This window comes from Bos indicus x Bos taurus, chromosome 5, assembly GCF_003369695.1.
Source record: "Bos indicus x Bos taurus breed Angus x Brahman F1 hybrid chromosome 5, Bos_hybrid_MaternalHap_v2.0, whole genome shotgun sequence".
Taxonomy (NCBI): Eukaryota; Metazoa; Chordata; class Mammalia; order Artiodactyla; family Bovidae; genus Bos; species Bos indicus x Bos taurus.
The window spans coordinates 361,770-380,522 of NC_040080.1; the positions used below are offsets into that span (position 1 = coordinate 361,770).

The 18,753-nt window shown below is 48.9% G+C and overlaps 1 protein-coding gene across 8 annotated transcripts in view; it reads right to left on the bottom strand.

Annotated features, from left to right (window-relative positions):
• The window catches only part of PPP6R2 (protein phosphatase 6 regulatory subunit 2), a 61,848-nt gene that overhangs the window by 31,610 nt on the left and 11,485 nt on the right, over positions 1-18,753 (bottom strand). For all 8 annotated transcript variants that reach the window (XM_027540416.1, XM_027540415.1, XM_027540413.1 and 5 more), the window contains 2 exons: positions 14,340-14,467; positions 319-561 (listed from right to left, as the gene is read on the bottom strand). In XM_027540416.1, coding sequence (XP_027396217.1) covers positions 319-545 — 227 coding nt within the window. In that variant the 5' untranslated portion in view covers positions 546-561; positions 14,340-14,467. The remainder of the gene's footprint in view (positions 1-318; positions 562-14,339; positions 14,468-18,753) is intronic.

The following is an 18,753-nucleotide window of genomic DNA, read 5'->3' on the forward strand; positions in this document are numbered from 1 at the left end:
CACGTGCCACCCGTCGCCGGGGACTGGCCGCTTCACCAGGCCGAGCATACGCGCCCGTCTCTGTCAGGGCTCAGCCTTTTTCTAGCATTTCCCCAAAACGCTTCAACGTGCTGCACTGCTGCTCATTACCACCCAGGGTGAGGAATCACACACAGGGACCCAGACCTTAAACATCACAGAGACAAAGCCCGCCAGTGGCTCTCCTCACACGGAGGGTGGGGTCAACACTCAGGGTCAGCTGCTCCCTTCAAAAGCTCGGCCCCGGCCGTCCTCAAGCCCTGCCCGCTGCCCCCGAGCGCAGCCCGGCCCGGTACCCACTTGAAGCGGGCCCTCTCCTCCAGGTCCAGGGCCGGGTCCTGAGTCACGAGGCCCACCAGCTCCTCCATGCTCTGCCGCCGGCACAGGAAGTCCAGCAGCTTCCGGTTCTGGGCCTTGCACTCCTGCAGGATGTCTTCTCCGTCCATCAGCTCCCGCAGCGTCACGCCCTCCTTATCCAGCAGCTTGTCAACGTGCGACATGGCGCTCAAGTCAAACTTCCAGAACATGGTGCTGGCCACAGAGCTGCAAGCAGACAAGAGGGTCACTTCCCCCAGCCTGTGCACGTGGGCCTCAGCCACCCTGCAGCCGAGTCCCAAGTCCACGCTGGCTGGCCTGGGCTGCAGGGGGTGCCCCCACTGGCCGCCCCCGCCTCCTCCCCTCTCGCTGGAGCTCCTGCTCACAGCCCCGTGCCCGAAGCCGCATATACCTTTCCCCGTGTCAGACAGCAGATACCCCTCCACCCAGAGAGTTCACAACTCACAAACCTCCTCCCAGTGTCCACCTCCCTCCTCAATCAACACTGCCCACCTGTTCCCAGATGTCTCCGAATCATGTACTTTTTAAATTTTCTGTATACTATCTTTGAAAAAACTTTCTGGTTGAGGAGAGACAGCCCTTCCTGTGCAGCCAACTCAGAGCAGCAAAGCATTTCCAGGAGCGCATCTCCAGCCTAAAGGCTGATCCCCCAGGCCCCACCCCCCTGCCCCACTGCAGGCCCACAGGCCAGGAGACCCCTTCCTCTGCTTTCATCATCCCAGCACCAGGGACCAGGGACCAGGCAAGCAGAAGCCGCACACACAGCTTAAAGCCTGCCAAAATTATCCAAGCAAGCTGGACCTAAGCAGCTCCCCCTGCCCAGCCTCGCCTTTCACACGGAAACCCCACAGGGGCCACAGCCTCAGCCCCTCTCTCCTGCCTCTTCTGCCTCCTGACCCCCGGGCTTCCCTACTTGCCCCGCTGAGGTCCGGGCCGCCCGCCTCCAGGACCCAGGAGGGCAACAAGCTTTGCTCTCCTGTCTCTCCGCCGCTGCCCCCACCTCCCTGCCCCCGTCCTGTCCCCTTGCTGGGTGGAAAGGGCTGCCCCTGAAGCCCCTCCTCCACTTGCACACCAAGGCTCTACACTCCCCACCTCGGGCTTCTCGCCCAGCAGCCCTCAGGCCACAGCCCCACCCCGTCTCCAGGCCTGGCTCTTTGTGCCTGGACTATACAACGTGTGACCACTCAGCAAGTCCCCGTGGCAGTCTGTGAGCCTAGGCTGGTTTGCAGCAAAGTTTTCCATGTCGGATACAAAATGAAAAACCTAAGCCTGTACTTTTAAAAAATTCATCAATTATTTATTTTTGCGTTGCTGCACTGGGTCTCGGTTGCCTTTCTCTAGTTGCAGCCTCAAGCCTCTTCCCTCTGCGGTGGCTTCCCTTGCTGCGGAGCACGGGGCGCCGCGCAGTCTAGAGTGCGGGCTCAGCAACTGTGTTAGGCTCAGCTGCTCTTCACATGTGGGATATTCCTGGACCAGGGATCAAGGCTGTGTCGACCTGCACTGGCAGGTGGATTCTTAGCCACTGTACCACTAGGGAAGGCCTCAAAGTCTGTATCTTTAACCAAGTTAAACCTGTATTTTGAGATTATGAATCTTTTCAGTGTTAAATCACTATTTACAAAATCATGATGACAGATGGGGGATTTATCTGATCTAATATTTTTATTTGGAAGAGTAAAGGACTCCCCACACGACAGGAAGCCCTAGTTTGTGTGGGTGAAGCCCACCTCTCAGAACCCCATGACACCAGCCCCTCAGCTGTCCAGCCATGCCCTCCACAGCCTCTTGTCTTTGCTGCATTAAACTCCCTTTCCCGAAACAGACATCTTCATGCTCCTCTCACGGCGGCGTTAAAGCCCGTCTGGCCCCAAAGGCCCACCGCTCGCCAGGGCGCTGTCCCCAGTGTGCCTCCAGGTCCTCTGGGGACTCCCCGCTGCCCCCCAGCTCCACCCTTGCCACAAGTACGCCACGTGTCTCCCGATACAGACCGCGCTCTGCCCCTACCCGCTGCACACGCTCCTGTGCTCAGGCCCTTCACTGGCGAAAATCCCCCCTGCCCGCCAGATGCAGACGCAGGGCACTTGAACACTCAGGGCAGGGGCTCCACAAGTCAACCCGCACTCGATTTCCATCTAGGTCCTAACATCTTCCTTATTTCTCTTGTGAGGAGTGCAGATGAGTATCTGCAGCGTTAGTGACAGACTCTAGGGGGCCAGAAAAAACAACTGCTAGATGGGCCTTCAGGACAAGACCGCTGCCCCCACACATCAGGCGCCCTCTCTCCTGAAGCCCTACAGAATGGCCTGTGCACGTGGACAGCACACAATCCAGGGAGGCAGACCCCCACCTAACCAGGGCTTTTTATCCAAACAAGAACTTGCCGAGCAGCGCAGCCAGAGGTGGTCTCTGCGTCCTGTTCTCAGCCAGAGTGGCCGAGAGTCCCACACTAACACAGCACACCGTTCCCCTAGTTCACACTGGCCACATCCTGCAGCGTCCTTGTACTGTCCACATATCTGTATCTGCACACTTAAAGTGTTTCTTTTCTAAACAGCACACAATTGATATGGTCTTGCTTGGTTATTCTGTTATTCTTTGCCTTTTAATTAAAGTACTTAGATTATTTAATGTAACATGGTTGGGTTTAAGTAATTTGAAAAAAATACAACACACTTTTATGACAAAAATAAAGCCTCTTAATAAATTAGAAATAGAAGGGAACTTCCTGCACCTAATAAAGGGCATCTACAGAACACCTACAGCTATCAGCACGCTTAATGTGCTGAAAAGACTGCATGTTTTCCTTCTAAGATTGGAATAAGAAACTGAGCACGTCTATTCTAGATCCTATTCAAGATCTACTTCTATCCAAGGTAGTACCAGAAGACAAGGGAAAAAAACACATACAGGTTAAAAAAGAATAAGTAAAATTGTCCTTACTCTCAGATGACATGACTGTGTAAGCAGAAATGCCTAAGAAATCTGCACGGAAGAGAGCTACTGGAATTAATGAGTGAACCTAGCTAGCTTACCAGTTACAAGATCAATATCCAAAAAGGAACTGTATCTCAATATACTAGCAATAAAAAATTTTTAACTTCTGCTGTGCTGTGCTTAGTCGCTCAGTCGTGTCCGACTCTTTGCAACCCTGTGGACTGTAGCCCGCCAGGCTCCTCTGTCCATGGGGTTCTCCAGGCAAGAATACTGGAGTGGGTTGCCACACCCTCCTCCAGGGGATCTCCCCAACCCAGGGATGGAACCCATGTCTCCTGCACTGCAGACAGATTCTTCACCAGCTGGGCCACTAGGGAAGACCATGTTAAGACATGGGTTTTTCTTAAACTGGTTTACCGATTCAATGCAATCCCAAATAAATTCTAGCAGATTTTTAAAAATAGAAATGGACAAGTTGCTACTAAAATGTATATGGGAAAAAACCCAGGAGAACCAAAGCAATTTTGAAAAGAAAGAACAAAATTGGAGTGCTAACACCGCCTGATTTTAAGGCTTCCTATAAAGTGAGATTACTCAGGAGAGTGTGGTTCTAGTGGTTCAGCAGAACAAAACAGAGAGACTAGATGAAGACCAACACACACACACGGCCAACTGACTTTCACTAAGTGTACCACAGCAATTTAACGGGGAAAGGATAATCCTTTTTAACAAATAGCTCTGGAAAGTTGAGTATCTATATATAAATCAGACCTCAACCCTTACCTCACATCATACATGGATCACAGACTTAACCATAAACACTAACACTAAAATCTTTAGAAGAAAACTTAAGAATAAAATATTTGTAAACTTGTGATAGATAAGACACAAGGAAAAACAAACTATTATTATTATTTATTTATTTTTGCTCAAAAAACAGAAGACACGCTTACAGAAGGAAACGAAATGGTGGGCTGCAGCTGTGCTGGCATCTTCAGGCAACAGCAGCAGTGCTCCAGGGCAGCTCAAGCAGACGCGAAAGACGGGAAAGAAGCGGAGGCCCAGGAGGGCCTCAGGCGAACAGAACGGAAGACCTGTAAGCCTCCTCTCCAAACCCAAGAAAGAGAAATCTTCTTCCAAGAAGGAGCTGGTTGGTAGTGATCTTGAAGAGACAGCTAGCACTGTAAGTCTTCCCAAAAGGAAGAACTCTTTCCCCAAAGGGGAACCAGACAATGACCCTGAAGAGTCAGGAAACAAGAGTGATCCCAAGAAAAAGAGGAAATTCTCTCCCAAAGAGAAGCCACTCAGCAGTGGGCCTGAAGAGGCTGCTACAGCAAGAGCTGTGGCTGCAAGAAGAAGAAAAAGCTCTGAGAGCCATCCCAGGAAAATCAGAGCAGACGTCTCCCTAATGGGCCATAACTTGCAGACAGAGTTTCCAACCCACCCCGACAGCCCAATAAAAATAAAAACATCTGATAAACAGGACTATATCAAAATTGAAAACTTCCTGCTCTTTAAATGATACCATTAAGAAAATACAGATAAATCACAGAAAGGGAGAAAGTATTTGCTCTCTATATCTGATAAAGCATTCTTTTTAAAAAAAATAATTTTATTTGTTTTCATTTTTGGCTGTGCTGGGTCTTCACTGCTACGCGGCTTTTCTCTACTTGTGGAGAGCAGGGGTGTGCGGGCTTCCCACCGCGGGGGCCCTGCTCGTTGCGGAGCAGGGGCTCTAGGGCTCTGGGCTCAGCGCTGCGGCTCCAGGGCTCTGCAGTCTGGCGCATCAGCTGTGGTGCACTGGCTGAGTTACTCCGCAGCAGTGGGCTCTTCCCAGACCAGGGATAGAACCCATGTCTCCTGGAGTAGCAAGCAAATTCTATATCACCAAGCCACAAGTCTCTAACAAAGCATTCTTAATGAGTTAACATGAAGAACTTTTATAAAGCAATAATATAAAAAACACTCAACTAAAAACATGCACAGGGGCTTCCCTGGTGGTCCAGCGGTTAAGACTCTGTGCTCACAACGCAGGGGGCCTGGGTTTGATCCCTGAACAGGGAGCTAGATCCCACATACTGCAACTGAGGGTTCACACGCTGCAACTAAGACTAATATTTTTTTAACAAATGGACAGAAGATCTGAACACTTTGCAAAAAGATATAAAAATAGCCAATAAGCACATGGAAAACTATCACCGTTGTTATCGGAAAAGTACGCCAAGGGGCGCCACTCCAACAGCTGAGATTAAAATGCTGTCAACAGCACGGTCCACGCGGACGCAGGGCAGAAACTCCCGCACTGTGAGCAGGACTGTAAAATGGCATGACCACCCTGCAGAACTCTTTGCCAGTTTCTTATAAAGTTAAGCATACACTTACCATGTGACCCAGCAATTCCAATCCCAGGTATTAACTTTAGAGAAATGCAATCATAAATCCAAACAAAGACGCCTTGTAAACGAAGGTTCACAAATGCCTTATTCATAATAGCCAAACACTGGAAGCAGCCCAAATACCCACCGACAGATGAGAGATAAGTGATGCCATTCCTACAACGGAAGACTACTCAGCAGAGAGGAGCAAGCACCTCTGTGAGGACAGATGAAGCTAAAAACCCTGGTGAGTAAAGAAGCCAGACACGAAAAAGCAAAGCTAAATCATTCCATTTATATGCAACTTTAAGCACAGCGAACTGAACCCATGGTGCCAAGGAGACGAGAGGCTGCTCAGGGTCACAGGCTACAGGCAAGAGCAACAAGACAGAGTTGTGGGGGCGATGTCAAAACACCCTGCATCTTGACCATGGCGGTGTATTTACTAAAATTCACAGAACTGCAAACATAAAATGGGTCCACTTACTGTATGTAAATTATACCTCATATAATATTTTTATCACTTTTTTTTGGCTGCACAGCACGGCACGCAGAATCTTAGTTTCCTGATCAAGGATCGAACCAGCGTCCCCTACAGTAGAAATATGGAGTCCTAACCAATGGAGCACCAAGGAAATCCCTCAATATTATGTTTTTGTAATATTCTTTTTTTTTGGTAGTATTCTTAACAGTGGTTAAGAACCTCTTACACTATTGGTGGGAATGCAAACTAGTACAGCCACTATGGAGAACAGTGTGGAGATTCCTTAAAAATCTGGAAACAGAACTGCCATATGACCCAGCAATCCCACTGCTGGGCATACACACGGAGGAAACCAGAATTGAAAGAGACACGTGTACCCCAATGTTCATCCCAGCACTGTTTATAATAGCCAGGACATGGAAGCAACCTAGATGTCCATCAGCAGATGAATGGATAAGAAAGCTGTGGTACATATACACAACGGAGTATTACTCAGCCATTAAAAAGAATACATTTGAATCAGTTCTAATGAGGTGGATGAAACTGGAGCCTATTATACAGAGTGAAGTAAGCCAGAAAGAAAAACACCAATACAGTATACTAACACATATATATGGAATTTAGAAAGATGGTAATGACAACCCTGGATGCGAGACAGCAAAACAGACACAGATGTATAGAACAGTCTTTTGGACTCTGTGGGAGAGGGTGAGGGTGGGACGATTTGGGAGAATGGCATTGAAACATGTATAATACCATATGTGAAACGAATCGCCAGTCCAGGTTCCATGCATGATATAGGAAGCTTAGGGCTGGTGCACTGGGATGACCCAGAGGGATGGGATGGGGAGGGAGGTGGGAGGGGGGTTCAGGATGGGGAACACGTGTACACCCGTGGCAGATTCATATCAATGTATGGCAAAACCAATACAATATTGTAAAGTAATGAGCCTCCAATTAAAATAAATACATTTATATTAAAAAAAGGGGGGGTAGAAAGAAAAAAAAAACAGAACCTGCCTGACAATATAGAAGATACAGGTTCAATCCCTGATCCGGGAAGATCCCACATGTTGCGGGGCAACTAAGCCAGTGCACAACTACTGAGCCCACGTGCCGCCGTGAAGGAAGCCTCGCACCCGGAGCCCAGTCACGGCACGAGAAGCCGCCGTGAGCACGGAGCACTGCAAGCAGAGAGCCGCCCCTGCTCACACCGCCCAGAGAAAGGCCGGGCGCAGCCACGAGCAGACACAGCGCTGCACGCAACAGTCACAGAGGTCAAGAAACCGTTAGAAAAAAGACTTAAGGCTAAATGCTGCTGCTAAGGCGCTTCAGTTGTGTCTGACTCTGTTCGACCCCAGAGACGGTAGCCCACCAGGCTCCCCCGTCCCTGGGATTCTCCAGGCAAAGAACACTGGAGTGCGTTGCCATTTCCTTCTCCAATGCATGAAAGTGAAAAGTGAAAGTGAAGTTGCTCAGTCGTGTCTGACCCTCAGCAACCCCATGGACTGCAGCCTACCAGGCTCCTCCGTCCATGGGATTTTCCAGGCAAGAGTACTGGAGTGGGGTGCCATTGCCTTCTCCGTAAGGCTAAATGCTGCTGCCGCTAAGTCACTTCAGTCGTGTCCGACTCTGTGCGACCCCATAGACGGCAGCCCACCAGGCTTCCCCATCCCTGGGATTCTCCAGGCAAGAACACTGGAGTGGGTTGCCATTTCCTTCTCCAATGCATGAAAGTGAAAAGTGAAAGTGAAGTCGCTCAGTCATGTCCGACTCTTAGCGACCCCATGGACTGCAGCCTACCGGGCCCCTCCATCCATGGGATTTTCCAGGCAAGAGTACTGGAGTGGGGCGCCACTGCCTTCTCCGGTAAGGCTAAATAGTGACAAAAGAGCTATAAAGCCAAGTGCAAGATTTAGAAAGGATTCATAAATTGGAGAGGCTTACTATAAAATAACCTGCAATTTACAAAAACATCTATAGGGTTTCAGTAACAACAACAGAAAACAGACTCCCTCAGGGCCCCTTCCGCCTCTCCGTCTGCAGCCTGACCTCAGCCTCACCCATATTCAATGGTCTTCTTCATGAAGACGGCAAACCACCACCCACCACTCCCACCCAGAATCGCCACAAAACTGCTACTAAAACAAGCTTTGCATTATCCAGTAACAAGATAAGGAATCCTAACATATCCTTTTTCCAAAAACTTGTTTATGCACTCTGGGCTGTGCCCGGTCTTGCCTGCTGCACAGGCTCTTCTCCACCTGCAGTGAGCAGGGGCTGCTCCTCAGCGCGGCGTGTGGGCTCCTCACTGTGGTGGCTTCTCTCGCTGTGGTGCACAGGCTCCCGGGCAATGAGGACTTCACAGGTGCAGCTCTCGGGCTCTAGAGCAGAAGCCCAGGAGGGCGGCACACAATCTTAGCTGTTCCAAGGCACATGGGATCTTCCCAGAGCAGGGATCAAAACTGTGTCTCCTGCATTGGCAGGCAGATTCTTTACCACTGAGCCACCAGGGAAGCCCACGAATCCTAATATATCCTTCAATCACTACTCACATTTTTAAGTAAAATAGAGCAGAGGTCAGAATTTTGGGGCACGTCAATCAGGAGAGGACATGCCTCTCCTGATTAGGACAGTTGTCCTACTGAAGGAAAGCAAAGATCCTATAAAGCTTGAAAAGTCAAACACCCATAACAAAGGGTCTTAAGTTCAAGGTCATACACACACACACACAAAATAGAATGTGTAACTTTTAATCAGGAGTAAAACAAAAATAATCTATCCGACGGAAAATAGAAAAGGAGATATAAAAACAGGGAAGTACTAGTAAAGGAAAATGTGAAACAAAATGGTAGAAATTAATACTAACATACAGCACTGTAAATCAACTATACTTCAATAAAAATGAATTTTAAAAAAGAAATTAGTCCTAATGATAATTTTAATAGTTGTATAATATATGGAATAAACTAATCAATGCAAAAGAATTTTCTCAGATTTAATTTCTAAAAAACAATCTCCAACAAAAGACACACACTTTAGGGGACTTCCCTGGTGGTCCAGTGGTTAAGAGATCTGCCTGCAAATTCAGGCGACACAGGTTCAGTCCCTGGTCCAAGACCCCACATGCCACAAGGCAACTAAGCCTGTGCACCACAACTCCTGAGCCTGTGCTCCACAACGAGGAGAGCCCTGCAATGAGGAGACTGCCACCCCAACTAGAGAGGAGTCCCTCCTCGTCACAGACAGAGAAAGCCCGTGAGCAGCAACGAAGACCCAGTGCAGCCAAAAATAAATAAATTTAAAAAACAATTTTTTAAAGAAAAGCTCACCTTTGCTCATCTCACCTATTACATATAAACCAGCACTGTGACTAGAAATAAAACTAAATTACTCTCAAAGTCATTCACTTAAACTGACCATTAGCTCACTGGCCCACATTGCTACAATTCTAGATCATTCAACCAAAAATCTCTGTGTACTAACGTTCCTGAGCTTCAGTGACTAGCCACGCACTGTAAGAAACGGGTGATCTCAGCAGCGGCATCCCTGGAGAGTTCACAGCGACAGCCCCAGTTTAGGCAAGCGCATCTCATGGCCAAGGAACTGGTATAAAGTAGCTTTAGAACTGTCACTCGGGTAGCGGCTGCACACGTCTTTTCCAAACACTTCTTGTATCCCAACAACTCTGTGCTACCCTCCAAAGAGATGCTAGCATCCTCTTACTGCACCCTTGCCTACCAGAAGGCTAACTTTCCTTCCCAAGATGACCCAGAGGCCCGCCACTGACAGCTCGTCTTTAGAACAAGGCACTGGCTCACGACTGCGGCTCAGATCATGAGCTCCTTATAGTAAAATTCAGACTTAAAACTGAAGAAAGTAGGGAAAACCACTAGGCCATTCAGGTATGAACTAAGTCAAATTCCTTAGGATTATACAGTGGAAGTAACAAATGGATTCAAGGGATGAGATCTGATCAACGGAGTGCCTGAAGAACCACGTACAGAGGTTTGTAACACGGTACAGGAGGCAGTGAACAAAACCATCCCCAAGAAAAAGAAACGCAACAAGGCAACGTGGCTGTCTGAGGAGGCCTTACCAACAGCTGAGGAAAGAAGAGAAGCGAAAGGCAAGGGAGAAGAAGAAAGATATGCCATCTGAACGCAGAATCCCAATAGCAAAGAGAAAGAAGAAAGCCTCCTCTCCCCTGATGGCTCACACGGCAAAACGTCTGCCTGAAATGCAGGGGACCTGGGCTTGATGCCTGGGTCAGGAAGATCCCCTGGAGAAGGTGGCTACCCACTCCAGGGGAGAACCCCATGGACAGAGGAACCTAGTGGGCTACAGTTCATGGGGGCGCAAAGAGTCGGACACAACTGAGAGACTAACCCTTTGACTTTGACTTTCAGCGAACAATGCAAAGAAACAGAGAAAAACAACAGAATGCGAAAGACTAGAGCGCTTTTCAAGGGAATTAGAGCTACCAAGGGAAAACTTCATGCAAAATGGGCACAATAAAGGACAGAAACGATATGGACCTAACAGAAGCAGAAGATAGTAAGCAGAGGTGGAAAAAACACACAAAAGAACTCTACCAAAAAGATCTTGGTGACCTGGACAACCAGGATGGTGTGATCACTCACCTAGAGCCAGACATTCTGGAGTGTGAAGTCAAGTGGGCCTTCGGAAGCATTACTACCAACCAAACTACTGGAGGTGACAAAATTCCAGCTGAGCTATTTCAAATCCTAAAAGATGATGCTATTAAAGTGCTGCACTCAATACGCCAGCAAATTTGTAAAAGTCAGTAGTGGCCACAGGACTGGAAAAGGTCAGCTTTCATTCCAATCCCAAAGAAGGGCAACGCCAAAGAATGCTCAAACTACCACACAACTGCACTCATTTCACATGCTAGCAAAGTAATTCCCAATATCCTTCAAGCGAACTGAGTACTTTCAGAAGTACAAGCTGAATTCAGAAAAGGCAGAGGAACCAGAGATCAAATTTCCAACATCTGCTGGATTACAGAAAAAGCAAAAGAATTCCAGAAAAACATCTACTTCTGCTTCACTGACTATACTAAAGCCTTTGACTTTGTTGATCACCACCAACTATGGAAAATTCTTAAAAACACGGGAATAGCAGAGCACCTTACCTGCCTCCTGAGAAACCCATAGAAGCAAAGAAACCAAGAAGCAAAACTTAGAACCGGACATGGAACACTGGACTGGTTCAAAATTTGAAAGGAGTACATCAAGGCTGTATACTGTCACCCTGCTTATTTAATTCATATGCAGAGTACATCATGCAAAATGCCGGGTTGGATGAAGCATAAGCTGGAATCAAGACTGCTGGGAGAAATATCAATAACTTCAGGTATGCAGATGACACCACCCTTATGGCAGAAAGTGAAGAGGAACTGAAGAGCCTCTTGATGAAAATTAAAGAGGAGGGTGAAAAAGCTGGCTTAAAACTCAACATTCAAAAAACTACCATCATGACATCCAGTCCCATCACTTCATGGGAAATAGGGAAAAAAATGGAAACAGTGACAGACTTTATTTTCCTGAGCTCCAAAATCACTGCAGATGGTGACTGCAGCCATGAAATTAAAAGTTATTCTTGCACCCTGGAAGAAAAGCTATGACAAACCTAGACAGCATATTAAAAAGCAGAAACATTACTTTGCCAACAAAGGTATGTATAGTCAAAGCTATGGTTTTTCCAGTGGCCATGTATGGATGTGAGAGCTGGACTATAAAGAAAGTGGGGCACCGAAGAATTGATGCTTTTGAACTGGTGCTGGAGAAGATTCCAGAGAGTCCCCTTGGACAGCAAGATCAAACCAGTCAATCCTAAAGGAAATCAACCCTGAATATTAATTGGAAGGAGTAATGCTGAAGCTCCAATCCTTTGGCCACCTGATGGGAAGAGCTGACTCACTGGAAAAAACCCTGACGCTGGGCCAGACTGAGGACAGGGGATAAAGGATGACGGAGGACCGGACGGTTGGTGGCGTCACCGACTCGATGGACACGAGGACGGGACGGTTGGTGGCGTCACCGACTCGATGGACACGAGGACGGGACGGCTGGATGGCGTCACCGCCTCGATGGACACGAGGGTGAGCAAACTGGAAGACAGTGAAGGACAAGAAAGCCTGGAGCGTTGCCGTTCATGGAGTCGCAAGGAGTCGGACATGACTGAGCGACTGAGCAACTGGCCCGTGAACGGCGTGGTGACTTGAGATTCTCTGGTTATACCTGAGCTCCAGCACACTACAAGCATCCCTGTCATACCCTGACAACGCCCTCCAGTCTCTCTGGAATGCCAAGCAAAGTACTGCCATTACCTTCCAGACCCTTATCCAACAGCCAATGAAGAAACTTCAAGTGCTGCTGCTTGCCTGACTTCTGGTTAGTACAACCATCAGACAGAAGGCAGCTTCCAAAGAGAAACGCTGCCCACACAACCACGCAGTTCCATGAACAGAGCCCTTCAGAAATGGACATTCTGTGGTAGAGACTGTTGCTAAGAGAAAAGGAGCCTCCGACCACAGGTCAGTCCAGCGCTGGCTCTGCTGGGGGACCTGGCCTCCTGTGTGTCGTGTCCTCACCTGAAAACTGGGACAAGGAGCACCGCCGAGGACTGCTGTGAGGGTGACTCGAGCTGCCCTCTGGGTGAGGAGCCCGGAACAGGACTGGCACAACCTCTCCTCAGAGGTACTGATGGCAGAGAGGAGGAAACAGAGACACGGCCACCGTGCTGCCAAGACTGGGCTCGACAGCGGCCGGGGGAGGCACAGCTTGCTCAAGGGAGCGGACCAGAGCCTCTCCCGGAGCCAGCTTCAGTGGCATCACGGTGCAGCTGAAGGTGGGCATGAGGGAAGTTCTGCACTGCGCAGTCAACAGATGCTGTAAGCGAGGAGGGTTCTGAGTCTCCCAGAGAGTCAGTAGTTAAACATTTATCAACACACCACTGAAACCGCACTGGTCTGGAAAAAAATGACAAGGCAAGTCCATGGAGAGCAGTGGATACCTGCACAATCAATCAATCCACAAACAAGATCATGTCTATACTGGACATAGTCCACCGGGGGCGGCAGGAGGGAGACCCAGGGAAAGGGGGTGGCTGGCAGGAACAGATGAGTAAAAATCTAACATCAGAAGTGAAAAGAAGAAATAACCACAAACACAAAGGCAAGTTCAAATGATTACCGGAGAACAGTTTACCTAAGACCATGCTGAACCATCTGGACTCTGCAAACCCACCGTCGAAGTCCTGTCAGATGCAGAACTGGCCAGAAGCTGCCTCCAGAAGAGGGTGGACATGAGTCTGAGCAAACTCCGGGAGACAGTGAAGGACAGGGAAGCCCGGTGTGCCGCAGCCCATGGTGTCGAAGAGTCGGGCAGGACTTAGAGACTCAAGAACAAGTCTCTTTCGACTTCTGAAGAGATGGCTTAATTTTTAAGTTTTATTTATTTACTTAGCTGGCTGCAATGGCTATTAGTTGTGGCATTCGGAATCTTCGCTGCATCGTGAGGGATCTTGCATCACAGCGTGCGGATTCTCAGTGCAATGAGCAGACTCAACGCAGTGCACGGGCTTAGTGGCTCCACAGCATGTGGAAGCTTTGTTCCCAGACCAGGGATTGAACACCTGTCCCCTGTATCACATAGTGGATTCCTGCCCACTGGACAAGCAGGGAAGTCCTCTTGGCTTAGTTTTTAAAGCACTGAGGCACACACAAGAAGTTGTAACTACCGTAATTCATCCAGGATCTGACTGGATTGCAGTGGGAGGGCCTTTCAGGAGCTTCTGCTCCTGTGGAGGCACGAGTCCTTCCCTCCCTTTCCGGCGCCTGTATGGACTGTGCTCTGACGCTGACCGTGCTCACACCCGAGCCCGAGCCACCTGCTCCGCACGAGTGACACAGAGCGCTCGCCACGCAGCACACACACGACTTGGCTGTTTTATTTGGGTTACACTTTGGCTTAGAGAGGCCACGTCACTTTTCCACAACACAGCACCTCAAAACCAGACACACAAGGGTCAAAGAAACCCCAAAAGTCAAGAGACCATATACACAGCTTCAAAACTACAACTTTTGTTGTCATCCATCCTCGAGTGTCTCCTCACACCGCGGATTTGTATACACCACACAATTAACGAGAGTCAAAAACAATTCTTACCTTCTATGGAAACTCCTTCTTTAAATTTTATATTTAGGCAAAATATAAAAACATTTGGGATTTTTTTCTTGGAGTATATGCAACTTTAAGAAGAAATTTTTCATTCAGTAGATGTATAATCTCTTCACCTGAAAAATAAGAGAGGAAAAAAAACTTAAGTTCTACATCTTTAAAGTCAACTCACCAAAATAATACAGAAAAGGAAAACAAAAGTCATTACCTTAACTGAGAATTCAGATAATCAGAACAATTCATGACCAAGGATCTAAAAACTCCCCTGTCCTTGCTTGCTCTGCAGGGACTGGTGCCAGCGCCACACGCCCACCTCCAGCTGGTCAGCCAGCTCAATGGCCGGGGTGCAGGGCCATGAGCAGGGTCTGTGCAGCTGTCCACTTCCACGCCTACACTACCAACACCAACACACACACATCCGGATCACCAGATGACAAGCCACGTCCCTCACGGCTTCCAGAAAACCGTGTCCCAGAGTGTTCCAGGTGGGACTGCTACACAGCGTTTGCAAACAATGTGACTCGCAATCCTCGTAGGAAATCCTGACTTCAAGGCGCGCAGCAAGAACGGACTAAGAGAGCCCTGGGCTGTTCACTCTGCACGAAAGTCATGATTTTACCATTTGAAAATCATACTTATGCAATAAGGAGGGATGTCCATTCTAGAATATAAGAGCCTTAAGAGACTGATTCATCAAATACAATATTTAAATCTTGTTTGGGTCCAATTAAAATGAATCAACTTGAAGAGTGTATTTTTGATGCTATTGGGAAAATCTAAATACAGACTGGTATTAGCACTAAGGAATTAATGCACATCTCTTAGTTGGAAAAATAATATGGTCACTTGTTTTTAAAAATAAAAACCTCCCTTATCTAGCAGAAAAAATGAAGTATTCATGAGTGAAATGACATTATTTTTTGGATTTACTTTTAAAACACTTTACCAAAACACAAGAGCCAAACAAATTTTAAAGGGGTGAGAGAGAAGAACACCACCAACAACAAAAAAACTGGCCAAGTGCTGATCACCGATTAAGCTGGGAAATGAGCACAAGGGTATTCAGTGTTTTCTGGTGTATTTTTAAATTTCACATAAAAAGAAAAAAAAGTACTTGGAGTTGTGCTAGTAAACCAGCAGTAAGTCAATGTCATATCCTAAGACAGGAAACTAGTTTTTAAAACTGTGAAAGAGAACAAAGAACCCTTCCTTTAAAACTGAGTCAGGAGGTCCAAAGGGGAGCCCTCACCCAGCACTACCGGGTTTCGATCACAGACTCCCATGGAGGAAGGCTTCCCATTTGCCCAGCAACTCAGTCAGTAACAAACCGTCAGCACCCTGAACTCTCATTTCCTCCAAGGGACTTTTGTTCAAGAGTACCTCCCAACTTCCTCCTTTTTCTCTACATAGTAACCTTCGTCTTCTTTGTTTGGGAGACTTGCCTATGGCTTTTGTTATTGCTTGGTTGTCCTGAACTGCTATTCTCAAATTCCCACCCAATTCAAAATTGGCTTTCCAGCACTTCACAGTTTCAAAATAAAGAACTATCTCTATAAAGGCCCTCAGACCTGTTTATTCTGCCTCTGAACAGGGTGCTTTTATAACACTGCAACTTCTTGACACATTCTCCTCAGTGTGAGCTGGAGGAAGCCCAACAACTGGGACATGGGGGTGCGGCCGGGACGTGGGGGGTGCAGCTGGGACATGGTGGGGGGTGCAGCCAGGACATGAGGGTTGCAGCCGGGACATGGGGGGTGCAGCCGTGGAACGGGGGGTGCAGCCGTGGAACGGGGGGTGCAGCCGGGGAATAGGTGCAGCTGGGACATGGGGGTGCTGCCGGGACATGGTAGGGGGTGCCACCGGGACATGAGGGGTGCAGCCGGGGAACAGGAGGGTGCAGCCGGGAAACAGGGGTGCAGTCGGGGAATGGGGCGTGCAGCCGGGACGTGTGGGGTGCAGCCGGGAAACAGGGGTACAGTCGGGGAATGGGGCGTGCAGCCGGGACGTGGGGGGGTGCAGCCGGGGAACAGGGGGTGCAGCCGGGACATGGGAGGTACAGCCAGGGAACGGGGGGGTGCCGCCGGGACATGGGGGTGCCGCCGGGACATGGTGGGGGTGCAGCCGGGGCATGAGGGGTGTAGCCGGGACATACAGGGTGCAGCTGGGGAATGGGGGATGCAGCCAGGACATGGTGGGAGGTGCAGCTGGGGAACGGGTAGGGGGCCGTGCAGCTGGGGCACGGGGGGGTGCAGCCGGGGAACGGGGTGGCCATGCAGCTGGGGCAGGGGGGTGCAGCCAGGGAATGGGGTGGGGGAGAGGGTGTGCAGCCAAGGAACGGGAGACGAGGCTCCTCGGCAGGCAGGGACCCTGAGCACGCACCCCATGCTCACACTGCCTGGCAGCGCCACCCTCTCCCATGCCCTCCCTCCCAAGGCAGGCACCCTGTCCTCCTGCTCAGACCACAGCAGGCTCTCAGATCTCATTGGCAGCCTGATTTTCCTGTGACCCCTTTCTCCCAAGCCCTACCCCACCTCCTTCCTTAAACACACGTATTCCCTGAGGTCCGCACAGGCACCCCAAACTGGAAGGGGGCAGCACTCTCACAGGCCCCAGCACTCCCTTCTGTGCCTCCTGATGCCTTCACTCAAGGATCTGTTTTTGATACTTTTGCTTCTAGCCGAGATGAAACAACAAGGACCAGATTTACAAATGAAACAGCTCTCAGGACACTGGCTATCTGGCGGGGAAAACAGTGATCCTCAAGGAGGGAACAAGAGGAGCCCGTTAACTGCCCAGCTTCCTGCCTGACAAGAGTTCTGGGTCATAGCAGAGGAACCAGGTGGGTCCAGCAGTCCCCAAGGGGAAGAAAGAGCGCTGGGAGTCCAGGGGGCAAGGCGCGAGCGTTGCCAAGCAGAGAGCGGAGGATGTGCCTGCTCTGGCCAGGTACTGCTCAGCCCAAGCAGCCAAGCCAAGGATTAGAAGAACGATCCTCCAAGTTCACATGGGTCAAGGAGAGGTACTCCTCCTCCCAGTCACAGTGGCTATTTCCCTAACTTCAAGGCACTGCACAAAGAATTCAGAAGACTTCTGCTTCACTGGTGGGGCAACATGAGACCTGGACTCAACACGACTGTGGTCCCACCTGACAAAGCCTAAAAGCCGGACCCCAGAATCTAGCTTAGTTGGTAAAGAATCCGCCTGCAATGCAGGAGACCCCGGTTCGATTCCTGGGTTGGGAAGATCCGCTGGTGAAGGGAACGGTTACCCACTCCAGTATTCTGGCCTGGAGAATTCCATGGACAGAGGAGCCTGGCAGGTTACCATCCATGGGGTTGCGAAGAGTTGGACACAACTGAGTGACTTTCACTTCACTTCACAGAATTAAACTCTTTCCAAGTGATTTAACAACATTCCAGACAAAGGTCAAGAATATTTATAGAAAACAAAAATACCCAGCATCCAACAAGATAAAAGTCACAGTATCTTGGCATCCAATCAAAAATGACCAGATATGCAAGGAAGCGGGAAAACACAAACCATAATCCACCCAGAAATAACACAGACAGTAAAATTAATAGACAAGGACATTAAGCAGTTGTTCTAACTGTATTCCATATGTTCAAAAACCTAGAGGGAAGATGAGACATGTTAAAGAGAGACATGAAAGATATACAAAGACCCAAAGAGAATCACAAACAGACTCTCAATCCAGCAAAAGGCAGGAAAAGAGGACAAGGCCCGGAGAGCACACGCTGAGCCCTGACCGCAGGCCAAGCCGGGCGCCGCCGCACTCTCAGCGCACCCCTGCTCCCTCGCCCACCCTGCACTATTTCCCGACTCACTGCCAGCCTCTGCAGCGGACACCTCGGCACATGGGCCTCTGCCTGAAACGCCCTCCCTCCACCTTCCTTACCTGGCAAATTCCTATCTGCCCCTCAAATTCAAAATTCAAAGACAATCACTTTTATCAGGCTTTCTTGAGTCCTTCCTCAGAACTATTGCAAGAGAATCAACACGCTGTAATCTAGTTTTAAGTATTTTTTATCTTCAATCATGAAAAAAATATTTAAAATATTAAAAAGTCCAGAGAAAAATATAAAAATATCCACGTATTGAGATCTAATAAATGTTAACTATTTGCTTATATATGGAGACGATATTAGTCGCTCAGTCGTGTCTGACCCTGGGTGACGCCATGGACTGTAGCCCACCAGGCTCCCCTGTCCATGGGATTCTCCAGGCAACAATCCTGGAGCGGGATGCCATTCCCTTCTCCAGGGGATAGCACCAACCCAGGGATCAAACCTGGGTCTCCTGCATTGTGGGTAGATCCTTTACTGTCTGAGACACCATGGAAGACCACTGACATATGCCACCTACTTAAAAAAATGTTTCTAGGAGT